Consider the following 17842-nt stretch of genomic DNA (forward strand, 5'->3'; position numbering starts at 1 on the left):
CCAGTCATTTTAGTACTTGTAACCCTGCAGGGTCAACACAGAGCTGAGAGATGGATTATATGCCTTTTTGTGTAGCACACAGTTGTTTACCAAGTTCCAATTACAGGACCAATCAGCTATAGCTGTGCAAGCAAGGAATAAGAGAAGGGTGGCAAGTCATTGTGTGTTCAGAGGAAGAAATGCTACTTGACTCTCAGATGCCAGATTGAACTGGCAGCGCTGCCAGTTAGAAGGTGTTAGTACCTGTAAACTAAGAACTGCTGAACTGGAAATCTTTCAGACACAAAGCTGGAAGGCCACAGTGCTACAGTCATAGTCACTTCTCAGAACTGAACTTTAAACCATGAGATTTTAGAAACTTGTTTTTTTCAAATCTACAGTCAATTTGCTCTTCCCCTGTACATGTTATTGCAAAGGAATAGAAAACAGATATCTTATATTTTCTTTCTGTATAATGGGCTTAGACTTTTCAGAAGGAAATAATTATGAACATTTCAGTGTCTGCATGTTATTAATAGCTTGAGTCAGTATTGTAGCCTCAGTCAAGAATAAGATCTTCAGCAACCCAATCAGCACATACGCAGTTGTGATACATGACTTTTATATTTTAGTTAAATGAATGTACTGATCAAAATATCAACCAAAGTTACTTCACAAAAAACCTAAGTGTATTTACAGCCTGAATAAGTTATATAATGTCTGAATAAGTGTGTCTCAGATGTGCAACAGATTTACATGCACACATTTAACAGCAGTTAAATGTAAGGAAACAAAAACATACAAGAATGACTTATATTATACATGTTATATATATTATATATTATGTTATATATATATAACAAATTAAATAAGACATCTTTTTAAGAACATAAAGTGAGAACTTGCATTTCACATTAATATTTTAAATTTTATAGTCCAAATTTATATTAAATAAAAATATGCATGCGTGAGAGTTCAAAAGATTTTTGAATATGTGTTGTGACTTTTTCCTACAAAATGGTAAGGTAAATCAGATCAACCATCCTTTAATAGTATAAATATATTAATAAAAGCAACCATCTAGTAAAAAGCAGCCAAAGTCCTTAACGAAAAGAAGAAAGAAAAAAGGGAAAATCTACCTAGACCATTCATGGCATTCAGGGCCTAAGAACAGACCTCTGCAATATGATCCAGTACCTTCAGAAACAGTAGCCTAGCAACATTAGGAAATGTACTTCATAGCAGCTCATTGTTTTAAGATACAGTAATCATATTCAAATTACAGTGTACAGTGAATTGTAGTCCATTTACAATTTGTTTCATATACGCAGGCTCTCAGCTTTCGACCAATTTTGCAATGTTCTGTGGCCAGCTTCATTTTGCCCAGCTTTCGCTCAACCAAACAACACAAAAAAGAGAAAAAATGTTCACTTTTATAAGAAAAAATATTCTATAGTGAAGGAAACGTTGCACTTTTGCCAATCTAAAATAATTTTCTACAAAGGAAGTACTGTTCAGTGTAGTAGGCTTTGGTATGCAATGGAAGTCACTTCTTCAGTAGTGAGTTGCAGTTGCTCAGTGAAATGCTAACCAATTTTTGTGCAACACAGAACAAAGGATTCTGTCCTGGATAGTCTATGCTTCCTTTGTCCTTACAGTATTGCTACACATTTGAAGTTCTGCCCATCTCTTTTTAGAAGTCCTAAATGTAACAAGAGTTAGTACAGCTTGACCAAACTTTTCTAAGGCTGAGAAGACACTGAACCACCTCACTCCAGCAGGGCAGCACTCCCAGCTTGAAAGAGAAAGGGGACACAAGACTCCTGTCAGAGACTTGTGCCGGAAACACTGGAGTCTGGAAGAAAAGTATTGATGACCCGGTAACTCTGAGCTCTGCGAATCATGTCGCGAATCTCTATATTCAGCTCCATTAGTTTGGTACAGATTTCAGTCAGGCTCTGGTTGGAGCCCACTAGTGCATAAGTGCCAGTCTGGCCCAGTGTTTGATGCCGGAAGTAAATATTCAGTAGTGTCTGGACCTCATCATCAGAATTGCTTCCAAAGATGTCATTTGGCCACAAACTCCTGCAGTGCAACCAAAATGGAAAGCATATTTATGTTATTACTTGTTTGGTGGGATGATATCTGACACAGATATATACATCAATTGTATTTTCTACCTAGAATTATACTGGAACTAAATAATTTCACAACACTTACTTGTTAATCAGACCCAGAATATTAGACACTGAATTCACAAACCATATGAAATGCAAGCCCCATCGTATAAAACCAGAAAATGAAAACTCATACAAAGAAATGGAAAAGACAATGGGCTGGATCCTTAGCTGGTGTAAACTAATGTTTTACACCTGCTGAGGATCTGGTCCTACAAGTGAATTAATTTTCAAAATCAATTTCACTGCAGTACTTTTGATCTATACTATAATTAAAGAAATTAGGATAATGAGTTTTGTTTGATCTAGTATTAACATCCCCAAACTTACTCAAGGTATCACTTAAATGTTCTTGCTGGAGAAACAATCCACTTAGGAAACTGATAAAAACATGCATTTTTAATAATGTGACGGTTTAGTATAAATCATGTGGGAAAACTTGCCTGCATTCTCTTATTTGTAGTAAAGCTTTACCAAGTTCATTGCTTTTTAAACACTCCAACATGGATTGAATGGCTGCTTCTGTAGAACTGAATGTGGGCTCAGATAAGGCAGCTTCCATATTTAGAGGATCAGCTGCAATAGCAGCAGTAGCATCTTTAAGATTTTTCTTTAATTCACTCAGTTCTCTTGACATATTTAGGAGCTGTTCAAAGACAAGAATTGATAAACATATTTATATTTTCCTTTTGTATCAAGCAGCAGCAATACATTTCAGATCAGCTCTATCATCATATTAGAATTATTTGTTGCTTGTGAACAAACATCCTTTTAATACAAAAACAACACTTCTCCATCTCAATGGCAAAAGTTTTCTCATCTGTGTGTACAGTATATGCATCTACTGTACATAAACTGAAAATATCTTATTTTTATTCTGTATTCAATCCTCTGCTTTGCATTTGGCTTTTAACATATCAGAACATATCGAGCTTTCAAAATATAGCATATCTAACAGGATCAGCCCCATGAGGTGTTCAGTAAGGAGATAGTAATTGTGTAACCCTTTTACTGGACAGAAAATTTAACGTGGCAAAAGACAGACAATTCACAATGCCTTAATTTGGTTTCTAAGGATGTAACAGAACATGACAATAGGTGATAAACATGTTCTATCGACTGTGACAGCAACTGACCGTGGCTATTTCTTTTAAATAATAATTAATGTATCCAGCAAAACACACTATTTTCATGATTAAAACTATTCCTCCAATTGTTTTTTTCCGTTCTGTAGGTTGCATCCATTGTAACAAATGATCCCATTGATTCACTCATTAACCTCAGGTATTGTGCTAAAATATGTTTACAAAATCAACCCTCTACTAAAAAAATTACTAAGATCTTAAAAAATTAAATTTACCATTCATAGTATTAGAGTCCTAATAACTGTCCTCTGCAATATGATCCATTACCGCCAAAGAGAATAGCCTAGCAATATTATAAAATATACTTTACAGCAGCTTCTCAAGATAAAGATATGGTAATATTCAGATTGAGTGTAGTGTCCACACCACAATCACACTTGAATTAAACCAATAACTATATAAATTAAACAATCCCCAGTTACTACAGAATCTGTGAGCTACTTGCTGTATACACTTTACAATTTGAAACTTCTTGTTCTAAGAACACAATCATATTAAAAGCGCTAGTTCTTTCCCACTACTTTCACATATAACACATTTTTACAAGGAGAAAAACATATGGTGTAATTAATTTTATTATCTGCTCTTAAGTGATGATCACAGAATATACAGTGGTTACATGAAAAATACCGTTTCTTAATATATTGTGTGTTTTGGAATATTTATGAGAATATATTTGCCTCCAAAACCTGCTGATGTGAAGCATTTTAAAAAAGTAATCTGTGTAGAAATATCTGAAGAGAAATGGCCAGCTATCAAGCTCAAAATAGACCATTTGTGTGTCATGGTTTTAGAACTACTATATCTCAAAGATCTAGTGAGAAATTTTAGGAAACATTTTCTAAAACAAGCAATAATATCTTTATGAATCACATTAAAATTAAATGACTATGATGATATAGTTCTTCGTACATTATAATTTTAATATTTTTTCTTTTAAGTGAAATTCGTACTCTTGGATGGAGTCAGATCGACAGCAGTAGAGACTGGAGACCTTTGTGAATCCACAGAAGAGGTACAGCATGAACACTTACAAGGCAAGCTTAAGGTCAAGCTATACTACAGACTTCTGCCAGCATAGCTCTGTCAGTCAGGGGTGTGAAGAGGTGTGATCCCTGACTGAGACAGCTGCTCTGGGAAAACTGCAGTGTAGACTCAGTTACACCAGAAAAAATGTGCTTTTGCTGGTATAATTATATCTACACTAGAAGCTTTTTATTTCATTCGGGGGTCTAGAATAAGCAAAAGTGCAGTATCGCCAGTATAAACTGCATCCACTAGGAGCACTTTGCTGGTATAGTTATAGTGGCAAAGTGCTCCTAGTGTAGATCTGGCCACAAAGTCCAACTAACGTCATGCCCTATAATAAGAATCATTTCCAGACAATGGAAGCAAGGTCAATTTCCCTGAAAATTGTCTTTGATCCTATAAAGACTTATGCACTTACTTTATTTTACATAGTGCACCTCTACCCCGATATAACACTGTCCTCGGAGACAAAAAATCTTACCGCGTTATAGATGAAACCTCGTTATATTGAACTTGCTTTGATCCACCGGAGTGTGCAGCCCCACCCCCCTGGAGCACTGCTTTACCGCATTATATCCGAATTCGCGTTATATCAGGTTGCGTTATATAGGGGTAGAGGTGTATGAGTAATCCCAACATGTTAAATTAAGCATTTGTGTAAATTTTTGCAGGACTGGGCCTAATTTAGTATTCTCACTCATTACCATGCAAATTACTGAAATCACCATTGAAGACTGACTGCATAAAAGAACTCAAACTTTGAATCACTGTACTGTCTTTTACATACATTGCAGAATTCCCAAACACATTTTAATTCAGACAAAGGAGTGTTATAGAAACATTTAGTTTGGAGACCCATAGTTCAGGTTAATAATTAATTTTTGGTGAAATCATTTAGAAATAAAAATACAAAGATACAGTGATTATTTTAGTAGAAGGCTTGGTTGTGCTTATGACATACCTCTGGCATGGAACTAACTTCATGCACCTGTCCAATGAGTTTACAGTACGACTGAAAAAGCAACAGCAGCTGGAAGTGGAGCTTATATAATCTCTGACACAGTTCCAATTGCTAAGGAAAGATGTATAGGAGGAGAAAACATTAATAAAGAGCAGCAGAATTTGGGTCATTTTTGTGCAGCCAATAAAACATATTTGGGGATATATCTATTACTGTTTCTCTGGTAGCTGGTTAGCATGATTTTACTAAACTATGATCACATATCAGAGTGAAAACACCCACAATATTGTTTTGTCTGTAGCTGGTCACAGTTCAGAATAATAATTCCTAGCTCTTATATAGCACATTTCATCAGTAGATGTCAAAGTGCTTTACAAAGGAGGTCAGTATCATCATCCCCATTTTACAGATGGGGAAACTTAGTAGTAGAGGAGTAGTAACTTGCATATATATCTAATGCTTTTAAAATTCAAAAGTGGGCAGAGAGATGTCTTCTGAGAGAAAGGAAATCCAAATTGAGGTCCTGTCCCATGACCGGGACTGCTAAGTGCTATGATAATACAAGTAATAAAACGATAATAAGGATAACAAGGCAGTGCTCCAATTGAGCCAAATGCTCCCTTCTGCTTCTATGAGTGGAAAGGAATAAAAAGCAGTGAATCCAATCATGTGGATACAGAATGTGTGGGGGAGGTAGGAAGTGCTGGTTCTGCCACATAAACCCCCTTTTCCTCAACCTTGATGTACTCCGGGGTGGGGATCATGTTCCATAGGTAAGGGGAGTTCTGGTCTCTGTGGTATCATTCCTGCCATCTTAAGTTAATATTGCCCCAGAAGTATTAACTTAAAATGGTTCTCTTAACACGATGTGCAACTCCATCCCCAAGGGGGGACTGAGGATACCAAGGTATCATGGAATGGCTATAGCAGTTATGAGGTTCAGAGGAGCAGAGGGACTTGGAGTTGTGGCGGTCCCAAGAGTGTGAGTTTTAGGGTTCTGAACCCTCCGCTAACTCTGCAGGTGGACCAGGGGCCAAATTCTGTGTCTCTGATTGAACTATGAGGTGGAAATGCTTTGAAGCCAAATTCAAGGAGCTTCCTGTCTCTCATGCAGGAAGCATTAACTTGTGCAGGGAATGATTTGTCTTAGAGACTTTTTAAAAGAAAAAACAAAACTTTTAAAGCTTCAAAAGGGACCAAAAGGACTTGTGCATAGACATAATCTCAGTGGCTGCTTTTGTTGCTTTAGAAGCTTGTTAACAAAAAATACCTCACAAAAGGCTTTATGAGACATTGTCCATTTCACCAACTCTACCCCAAACCAGTATTATGTCAACTCTTTATTAGAACAAGGAGGGCTGAACACAGCTCATTCTGAGTGTTACATGATGAAATCACTTGATGGCAATGCAAAGTGCTTCTTCCCCATCTCCCACATGAGAGATTAAGTATGATACTTCCGTAATTTGTAACTAGCAATTAGTTAGAAACAAGGTTCTGATTTAATCACAGAGTGTTACCAATCCTTGCAAATTGCAAGTTGCAATATCTCCACAAGTCACAAGAGTTTGGCCAGAGTTGGAGCCAGTCTCGCAATGACATGAGAAGCTCCTACCCTCTGATGAATTTCAGCACTACCTGGAGGGAAACCCCCCCTGACTGGCTGCCTTCCCCACATGCTCACTTCCTGGGGAACAGCAGCCAGCTAGAGCTGCTACAGGAAGCAGGCAGAGCTTTCTCCCCTGTGCCCGCAGGAACCATTCTCACAAGAGTGAGGAGGAAGGAACAGAAAAATCCCATTAGCTTAGGATGACTCCACTCCCTCCTTCCCTCCTGGGAACAACTTGCTCTCTCCTTGCAACACCCGGCCTGGCAAAGGAGAGAAGAAGAAACCTACTGCAGCTGCCTCCACCCCCACACCAGTAGCTGCAGAAGGAGCAGAGCTGAGGCTTAGGGGGTGGGGTGCAGATAGGGTGGCCAGATGTCTCGATTTTATAGGGACAGTCCCAAATTTTGGGTCTTTTTTTATATAGGTTCCTATTACCCCTGATCCCTGTCCCGATTTTTCACATTTGCTGTCTGGTCACCCTAGGTGCAGAACTGATGTGACGGCGGGGCAGATGTGAGGGCAGAACTGACGGGGTAATTTGAGCAGTCAAAATTGGGGATGAGCAGAATTAATGTGACAGGCAGCTCTGGTAAGGCGACAGAACTGATTTGGGGATTGGGAGGGCAGAATTAATTCCTGGGCAGGGGAATGAACAGATATGGGGTGATTCTTGCTGCAGGGGCAAAATCATTTTATCCAATCAGTTTGGGAGAGTGGGCCACAGTTATTGTCACACATGCACTGGGGGCAAGTGGGGAGAATTCAAAAATCAAACACAGACCAAAAAACACAATATAACATTTAAAAAAAACTCATGATTTTGAGGGGTTAACTTGTGATTTTTGAACCTTTAGGATAGCCAATACTATAGCTTTAACATTCAGTTTTTCTCTTCTGACTACTAGATTAAGCTAACATAATTGTGCAAAACTAAACTAATATGAATTAAATGTAAGTTTGATATATTCAGCAGTTAACTATTGTATCATGCAGCTTCCTTTTTTTATTTGTGGATACTTACTGAAATGACAACACAGTGAAATTGTTCAAATTAGGATATGATGAAAACATTTTAAAACCTAATTTAAAATTAGTATTTCTAATGTTTCACAAAGATATATTGAAACATTACAAGTTTTAAAATAACCACTTCAGCTCTCCATTCTAGCTTATTAAAGCTACTTAGAGTCTGGACTGTTAAACAAGACTGACTCACATTCAAAATTAATTTAAAGAGCTGTTCTAAGTGGTGTGTGACAATGCAAGAATTTGTAATAGTAGCTTAGATTTCTGCTTCAAGAGAAAAGTGACTCAAAACACAACTTAGTTACTTATTTTAATAACAACATGTTGAATCAAAACTGCTAAGGAAAAAATGAAAAGAAAAAGGGAAAACATGCCAAGAGATAAAAAGAAAACAAAAAACCAGTAAAACCAGGCTGCATTAGTCCATCTTTAGATGGACAAAGAATATGAAAGAACTTCAACTTACTGCAAGAGATTCCATTTGCTACACAGCAAGCATGGCACAGGAAAAAGGAAAGGAAAGAAAGTATAGTGTCAGTGTAATGCATGCAATAGGAAGCACAGCCTTTCTTTAATAGCTTAACTGTCAACAATATTAGCATTGCTTGCCTCAGTTTGCTAAGTGGTTGAAAATGTACCACCCACACATCATGCACAGCATTCTCATTAAAACCAAGCTTTACTCCCAATGGTAAATTACAAACTAACTGAAATCAGTTAGATTTTGAGATTTATTAGTCCCAATTTCTCCCAGAGTGTATTTCCAAAAACCAGGAAATTATACCATCAAAGTTTCCACTGCTTAATGATTTTTAAATGAATAAATTTGGCTAAGTTTGGTCTTTTTATTATGCACAAAGAATTCATAGCACAGAATTTCTCAAAAGTTTATGCAGTAGTTTCAAATTGTTAACAGAACTGAAGCAAAAATGTTGTGTTATATGGCCGTATAAGGTCAAATACTATTTCCATTAAAAACCCTGTGGCTTCCAGGTTTATAACTGGGCATTTTAGAACTGAAAAGTTTTGTGTATAACTTTTAAGTTGTGATTTATTTTAAAGTCCGAACTTAAAGAAAGTCCCCTCCCTGAAAAAGGAGAGATGCTCTCTTTTCCTTTTCCCAGGAGCTAATGTTCACTCTAATATATCGGTCTATGCATTTCTAATACAGCTTTCACCATTTTGTCGAGGTGTCATATCAGGTCTATAAAACCATCATGTCATCAGTTTTACTCTCGCATAAACCTACACTGACATCTTCCCAGCAATGTGATGTCAGTGCACATGCAATGATGTTAATGAACATTTGTAATTGTTATAAAATATTTTATATTATTATTTAAAAACAAAGAAGGCAAATACAAATAAGTTAAATGCTAAGGGACTATCTTGGCATTGCCAAAGCAAAGGAATTCAGCCCTGTCCTCATCCCATTGTGCTTTGATATTAAAGCGTATATGAATTTAAGCTTGCCCAGTTTCCTACATTACCTCTCTATACAATGGGATGAGTTAATGACTGAATGGCAAACTAAGCTCTAAATGTGCTGGCTTTTGTGGTGGTGAACATTAAGCCTTTGACATTATTGGTCAAATTCCATGCGGTTTATGTAATTAAGCCTTGTACAACTAAATATAAGATCAAACAGGAAGAGATAAGACAGACTACTGTGCCAGTAAATTCAGAACTACACTGATTTGCATTTGTCAAAGCATTTCACTTATATATTTCCAAATTTTGACACCATCTTCAGATTTTATGTGAACTTTTAAAAATCCCTGATTCAGTAAATAAGTTTGTCCTAATCTACCATGGAATTTACTTCTTAAAAGTGGAGGAAAGCAGCCAAAAAAGAGTGAATTCCATGGTCTGTTGTTCAAGAAAAGCTGCCTTCTCTCCACTGCTTCCAAAAAGAAAGTGTGTGCGTGCGGGGGGGAGGCGCACGCGGGGTGGGGGAGAGGGGCACAGAGTAATTCAAGAGAAAAAAACCCTCCCTGTACACTGAAAGAAAACATACCACTCTTTAAATAAATATTCCAAAGATTCTCTAGGTTAATGATGCCCAGCCCCAACTTGGCTCTATAATTTGATAATGATTTTAATTCCTCATCCTGGCTCCCTCAGCATGAAAAGTAATATTCCTTGGAAGTTGAGAGGGTAATCAGTATTTGACTGAGAACTCATTTGCCTTCCCCTGCCATTTAACTGTTTGGGCAGAATGACTTTAGCACTCAAAGGTCTCTCAGGTTCCAGTCTAAATCTTCTTGGTGTGTGTGTGAGAGAGAGGATAGAGATTAGTTGACAAACCTGCATGGTAAAAAACCTGTAGGGATGAATGTTACCTATATTTTTCAAATAGGTCTAAGAACAAAAAAATAAGAAAGTCACTGTGCTCCAGTAAAATTGTGATTAATCTTTTTTTCAGGAGAAGACAGTTTTTCAGTTTTGACAAGATCAGATCCGGGGCTATTAAAACAGAAAGATGGCAAAGAAGTAGTCTGATGCCGGTAAGCCTTCTTGTGATTTTAAGTAAGTACTTATAGGTCCTAAAAAGAGATAGGAGTCACTCCATTTTTCTGGAAGTGCTAATCTGACTCCAGACTAGACAGACACTTTAAAGGTAATACAATTCTTAGCCATTCATTGACACAGGAGAGTCCCACAGGAGCTGGAGCATTCAGCAGCAAGTGGATGATGTTCGGGTGTTCTAGTCCTCAGCATTGGTTCTATTGTTTTCAGATGTTGTGCTGCAAGCCTTGGAAAGTATGAGAGAGAGAGAACATGTGCTAATATATTCCAAAGTAACTGCTGGATTTGAAGGCAGTAGAAACTGTGCTCAGCCTGTAGCTGTATTTTGAATAGCTATGTATTCCTCCTTTCCAGGAGCTGGGTGCAGGAGCCAATTCAACTCCATGTTTAAAGGCTGCATTTTCCCATTTGTAGTCAGACAGTATAGAGGACTTACATCAATAATAGAGTTCCTAGTTTAGCTTCAGGAGTTGCTGTGAGTGCTCAACTTTACTGCAACTGAGACTTGATTCCAGATCTTCCTAATCCTACTTTATCAAGCAGCCTTCTGTGGCTAATCCAGTAGGAGATAAACCAAACTGGCATCAAGTAGGAATCACACCTTGTAAAATGACTGGTTTTACCCACATAGTTGTTATTGGGGCATTCGATGCACTGGATGAGGTGCATCACATGTTGTGATAAGCAAGTGTAGGACTTGTGAATCTTGAAAGGTGTGTTGTGTGGAGTATTGATCATCATAGCAGTGGAGATATGTCTGCAGGGTTTTGCAACTGTTGTTCTGGCAGGGTCTGGTGCTATTTTGAGGCGGTGTGTCCTGGTCTGCGGGGATCTTGCTTTTGATTATGAGCTTGGCAGGGTTGAGGAGCTGTTCAAAGGTCAGAAGAGGGAGTTCATGTGCCAAGCAGCATTCTAGGACCTGCATATAACCTTTAAATGGCATTAAAGAGTTTAAGTACTGCTCATAGGTGCTGACTCTGTGGGTGCTCTGGGGCTGGAGCACCCATGGGGAAAAATTGGTGGCCCCCGCACCAGCTCATCTCCACCTCTGCCTCCTTCCCTGAGCACACTGCATCCCCGCTTCTCCTCCCAGTGCTTGCTGCTGCAAAAAGCTGATTTGCAGCATAACAAGCTGTGGGAGGGAGGGGGGAAGAATGGGAATGCGACATGCTCAGGGGAGGAGGCGAAGCCGGGGATTTGGGGAAGGGGTCCAATAGGGGCAGGGAGGGGGCAGAGTTGGGGTGGGGACATTGGGGAAGGGGTTGGAATGGGAGTGGAACAGGGGCGGGAGGGGGCGGACAGAGTCGGGGCAGGTGGGGGGGGGTCTGAGCACCCACCGGCGCCAGGAGAAGTTGGCGCCTATGTTACTGCTTCCTCTGTAAGACAGAGAGCCTTTCTTTACCCAATAATTATTTTATTCTTTGGCATATCCCCATCTTCTTCATTCTGTGCTTGCGTGGAACTATCATTTCATGCTCAAGGTGAAGAGCAGAAGAAAGGCATGGAGAAAATTACTCACCATTGTAGGAGTTATTTTTCCCTTCCCAATGATACTTTCTCAGCACATGCTTCCCTGGAATCTTCCTCCCATTCTACTTTTGACGAGTAAATAGAATGAAAAGTGTTGGAGAAGAAAGGCCTTTTGGTGAGAAGACTGTTTCATATGGACAGGTGAATGGGATGGGAGAAGAGAAACGTATGAATCTGTCGATCAAAAGTCCTACCATCTTGTGAACTCCCAGGAATAATACATTTTGTGTTGAGGGAACATTGCTGGGAAGAGAATAGGGATTCCTGCAGCAGGGAGAAACACTTCTTTTCATTCTGACCAACAAGTAGTTTGTATACTAACCCTTTTTTCACAAAACACACACATTAACTCTGAAATAGAGAACACCTTATTAAAGACAAACATAACACAACTGTAATATGACATACGTATTTTTAGATGTGTTTAGGCCATTTAGTATCTTATGCAGATTCTATGTACTCAATTTTAATCCCCTTTGTGTACCGTTCAGGGTTCTCTCTATTCCTTCTGCTTTATTTCCTTTTAAAATAATGAACAAGATGTTGCAACATGGGACTGAGAATTACAATTATGAAAGCAGGGATGGGTGAGAACAAGGAAGCTTTAGAAACAGCAGTACATCAACAACTTTTTAAGCTACTGTTTGATTTCTGTTCTAGTACAGTGGGAAGACAACGATTAATCAGATTCTGGTTGTTAAACCTCCACACAAATTTTATCTCATATTTGAATTGTATTTATAAAAGCAGTAAGGAATCTTTCCCCATGTCCATTGAACAAATGGATATAAACTGGCCATCAGGAAGTTTAGACTTGAAATTAGATGAAGGTTTCTAACCGTCAGAGGAGTGAAGTTCTGGAACAGCCTTCCAAGGGGAGCAGTTGGGGCAAAAGACATATCTGGCTTCAAGACTAAGTTTGATAAGTTTATGGAGGGGGTGGTATCATGGGATAGCCTAATTTTGGCAATTAATTGGTGTTTGATTATTAGTGGTAAATATGCCCAATGGCCTGCGATGGGATGTTAGATGGGATGGGATCTGAGTTACTACAGAGAATTCTTTCCTAGGTGTCTGGCTGGTGAGTCTTGCCCACATGCTCAAGGTTTAGCTGATCACCATATTTGGGCTTGGGAAGGAATTTTCCTCCAGGGCAGATTGGCAGAAGCCCTGGGGGTTTTTTCGCCTTCCTCTGCAACGTGGGGCACAGGCCACTTGCTGGAAGTTTCTCTGCACCTTGAAGTCTTTAAACCATGATTTGAGGACTTTGACGGCTCAGACACAGGTTTGATACAGGAGTGGGTGGGTGAGATTCTGTGGCCTGTGTTGTGCAGGATGTCAGACTGGATGATTATAATGGTCCCTTCTGACCTTAAAGTCTATGATTCTATGATCTTTTATTTAGTTTTGCACATAGCCCATCCACAACATGCCTATGTGTCACTACATCAAGGCTTGTAAAATGCAACCCAAGCATTGTCAGGTATGTGAGCAGCTTTCCCAATGTGTGCATGTACTTGTGCTGGCACTGGTCCACGGGCTTTAATGCAAAAAATGTCAAGGCAACCAAAATGCACTGGGGCGGGGGTGAGAGGGGAAGCAATAGCTGTGGAATTTGCTCTCCCTTCCCATATGTTCACAAAAGCATGTGTATCAAAAGCAAGGGAGAGCAGGAACAGAAAGTGAAGTACAAAGAAGGAAAAAATGAAGCAAGAAACATAAGAACGTCTATACTGGGCCAGACCAAAGGTCTACTGAGCCCAGTATCCTGTCTTCCGACAGTAGCCAATGCCAGGTGCTCCAGAAGGAATGAACAGAACAGGTAATCATTAAGTGATCCATCACCTGTCGCCATTCTCAGCTTCTGGCAAACAGAGGAAGCGGAACAAAGGATGTTCAGAAAAAAAAGGGAAGAAAGAAAATGAACCAGAAAAAAAGGGGGAGAATGGGAGAGGAGAGATAATGAACAAGTAGATAAAACATGTTAGAGGAAAATATGGCTAAAATTTCAGGTGTGTAGTTCTGAAAAGGTTATTGTCCTTTTTTACACACACAAAGACAAGGAAAGAGGGAATGTTATGTTTCTTCTTTCTTCTGCCTCCAGATGTCATTTCCTAAGTGTGTTCGTTACTGCTCCTTCTTTTCTGTCTGTTTGTCTCTATCTTTTGAGGACTGGAACAGGACATCATGATTCCCTATGTGCCTGTCAGAATATCCGGTCTGTGAGTCAAAACCCTTAGAATCATAGAATAGTAAGACTGGAAAGGACCTCAAGAGGACTTTTAGTCTAGTCCCCTGCACTTAAGCTAGCACTAAATATTATCTAGGCCATCCCTGACAGGTGTTTGTCTAACCAGCTCTTAAAAATCTCCAATGATGGAGATTCCACAAAATCCCTAAGCAATTTATTACGATGCTTAACTACCCTGACAGTTAGGAATTATTTCCTAATGTCCAACCTAAACCACCCTTGCTGCAATTTAAGTCCATTGCTTCTTGTTCTATTCTCAGAGGTTAAGGAGAACAATTTTTCTCCATCCTCCTTGTAATAACCTTTTATCTACTTGAAAACTGTTATCATGTCCCCTCTCAGTCTTCTCTTCTCCAGACTAAACAAAACCACTTTTTTCAATCTTCCCTCCTAGATCACATTTTCTGGACCTTTAATCATTTTTGTTGTTCTTCTCTGGACTTTCTCCAGTCTGGCCACATCTTTCCTGAAATGTGGTGTAAGCCACACACCTTCTGGGTGTGGTGTTCTGTCCCATCTAGTGGCACGGAGACTACTAAGAGCGAGAGTTAAGTGAGTCTGCTCTACAGCCTTAGCCAAAAGCCAGTTGGCCTTTAGCACATGCACTAAGCTCCAGAAGTCCCACGTTCGATCCCACCTGCTGACGACCAGGGTCTGTCAGCGTTACAAGTGGGGGCTCATCCGGGATTTCAGCTTGGAAGACACTGAAGCTTGGGACGCGTTTCCTCCACTAGAGGAAGTATGTAACCCACACACCTACTGGATGCAGTGTTTTGTCCCCTCTAGTGGAACCAAGACCACTAAGGGAGAGAGTTAAATGAGTCTGTGCTACAGCCTTAGTTAACAAGCTTTTAGCTCATGCAGTAGAGGCTCATACACTAAGCTCCAGAGGGCCCTGGTTCGATCCCCCCAGCCAACAACCAGGGTCTGTCAGCATTACAGTAGCACCCAGAACTGGACACAATATTCCAGTTGAGGCCTAAACAGCACGGAGTAGAGTGGAAGAATTACTTCTTGTGTCTGGCTTACAACACTCCTGCTAATACATCCCAGAATTATGTTTGCTTTTTTTACAACTGTGTTACACTGTTGACTCATATTTAGCTTGTGATCCACTATGACCCCAGATCCCTTTCGGCAGTACTCCTTCCGAGGCAGTCATTTCCCATTTTGTATGTGTGCAACTGATTGTTCCTTCCTAAGTGGAATACTTCGCATTTGTCCGTATTGAATTTCATCCTATTTACTTCAGACCATTTCTCCAGTTTGTCCAGATCATTCTGAATTGTAATCTTAGCCTCCAAGGCATTGTAACCCCTCCCAGCTTCAACCACAGACTTTATAAGTGTACTCTCAATGCCATTATCTAAATCATTGATGAAGATATTGAAGAAGAACCAGACTCAGAACTGATCCCTGTGGGACCCCACTCAGTATGTCCTTCCAGCTATTCTGAGAATCCCTTATAACTATGAACTGGGAATGGCTTTCAAACCAGTTATGAACCCACCTTATAGTAGCTCCATCTGGTTGTAGTCCCCTATTTTGTGTATGAGAAGGTCACGCGAGGCATTATTTAAAGCCCTACTAAAATCAACATAGATCATGTCTACTGCTTCCCCCCATCCACAAGACTTGTTACCCTGTGAAAGAAAGCTATTATGTTGGTTTGACACAATTTGTTCTTGACAAATCTATTCTGACTGTTACTTATGCCCTTATTATCTTCTAGGTGTTTGCAAACTGATTGCTTAATTATTTGCTCCATTTCTTTCTGGGTACTGAAGTTAAGCTGACTGGTCTGTAATTCCCTGGGTTGTTTATTCATTCCACTTTTTATAGATGGGCACTATATTTGCCATTTCTAGTCCTCTGGAATCTCTCCCGTTGTCCATGACTTTTTGAAGATAATCACTAATGGCTCAGGTATCTCCTCAATCAGCTCCTTGAGTATTCTTAGGATGTATTTAATCAGGCCCTGGTGACTTGAAGACATCTAAATTATCTAACACTTGCTCTGCCATGAACATATACAGTATTTGCCATTAAAAAAGAAAGAATAACATTTCCAACACTTCCCACACAATGGTGTTTGAGATACCAATTGTTCTGTATAGTTAAAATAGCAAAGAACCAGGAAGACTGTTGACTGATTTATGGCAATCACTGCATAGCATATACAGGAATCTTTTGTTTCAAATGCAATGCATGAAACATTGTTTCACATAAATGTTTTTTCACAGCATTAATTACTTCACAGACCACTGAAAAGACCTTTGATGGTAAATATTTTGTTACTACTAACATCAGTTGGATTTTAACCAATAACTTAAAGGTGAAAGGCTTAATATTTCAGGCATTAAAGCTCAAATGCAAAAAGTCTACACACTATGGGCCAAATTGTGGCTGCAAAGCCACTGGCAATATTGAAGGTGCTCTGGAAATAAAGTGCACCAGAAGGAACTCCCAGAGACATTATGATGTAGGAAAGTTACTGCTGTTACAGAGCAACATCCATTTGCCCTGGTCAGGGGCCAGCTCTCCTTACTGGTGCAGAGTGGGAGGACAGTGCCATATCCCCACTCATTCTCCACCCACTTTGGGCAGGCCTGTGCCAACAGCGACAACAGACTCATGAGTGCAAGGACTGGTACTGTGTCCAAGCTCTGCAAAGGGACACAAGGAGGTAAAGGCACCAGCTTCTTTTGGCATCAATAAACAATGCATAAATGTCACTTGACAGGAAAGTAAAATAGCTCCTTATTACCTTTTCTTCAGAATCCCCTGGCTGACAAGTAATAACTCCATCTTGTGAACCCCCAGCAAACGTTGCTTTGCAGTTTGCAAGCCACTGTTTTCAGAGAAAAAAAGTGAGGTATTAGCTCTGACTAGATTTAAAGAAGGGTAACAAAGTATTTTAGTCTCACAATATGATGTCTTGAAAACATATTAACTCAAGTTTTGCAATTAAGCTCTTCATTCATACAGCCTAATACATTTTGCATTAGTGGGTTGAGTTAAAAAGCTATAACTCTGATTTCTAATGGTGTTTATATCATATAAACAAAACAAATTAATACATGAATTACTAATTAATAGAGAGGAGGAGCTTGAAAGACTAGAGAATGCACACACATTTGAAATTAAGCTCCACAAAGAGTCATTTTTAATTCTTGTTGTATCAATTACCGTATCTTCCAAAAAAAGAGAGAGATGACATTTATGGATCCAAATTCTAGATACAATATTGACCTATAAAATGTTATACTACTATTCATTTAAACAGATTTGAGATCAAAACGTTTTAATATATGAACACACAGGGCAATAAAGCATGGAAATCTTACTGAGAGAGTTGCTTCTTTTCTGTTGTTGTATGTGTCCAAATACTCCTGTAGTTCTAGAACACTGAATTTTAGCTTTTCAAGAAGTCCACAAGAGAGAAGCTGGAAACATTAAAATAAAAAATGGGCCAGTAAATTTTACTATTAAAGAAAAAAAATATTAGTAAAGTAGAAGCTATGGTAAGCACTGCAAAAGACACTTTAAAGTTTACCCTTTGCCAGTCTCAATCCCATGCTAAAACACTACTAATGCTGCTGGATG

The 17842-nt window shown here is 39.1% G+C and overlaps 1 protein-coding gene across 6 annotated transcripts in view; it reads right to left on the reverse strand.

The window, feature by feature from the left end:
- Window positions 1-584: 584 nt before the first annotated feature.
- Window positions 585-17842, reverse strand: part of FRY (FRY microtubule binding protein) — a 392912-nt gene continuing 375654 nt past the window's right edge. For 5 of the 6 annotated variants that reach the window (XM_050937091.1, XM_050937094.1, XM_050937090.1 and 2 more), the window contains 6 exons: window positions 17584-17682; window positions 17004-17087; window positions 8393-8410; window positions 5292-5402; window positions 2600-2802; window positions 585-2064 (listed from right to left, as the gene is read on the reverse strand). In XM_050937091.1, coding sequence (XP_050793048.1) covers window positions 1806-2064; window positions 2600-2802; window positions 5292-5402; window positions 8393-8410; window positions 17004-17087; window positions 17584-17682 — 774 coding nt within the window. In that variant the 3' untranslated portion in view covers window positions 585-1805. The remainder of the gene's footprint in view (window positions 2065-2599; window positions 2803-5291; window positions 5403-8392; window positions 8411-17003; window positions 17088-17583; window positions 17683-17842) is intronic. The other variant, XM_050937093.1, reaches the window with a different exon arrangement.

The sequence above is a fragment of the Gopherus flavomarginatus genome, chromosome 1 (genome assembly GCF_025201925.1).
Source record: "Gopherus flavomarginatus isolate rGopFla2 chromosome 1, rGopFla2.mat.asm, whole genome shotgun sequence".
Classification (NCBI taxonomy): domain Eukaryota; kingdom Metazoa; phylum Chordata; order Testudines; family Testudinidae; genus Gopherus; species Gopherus flavomarginatus.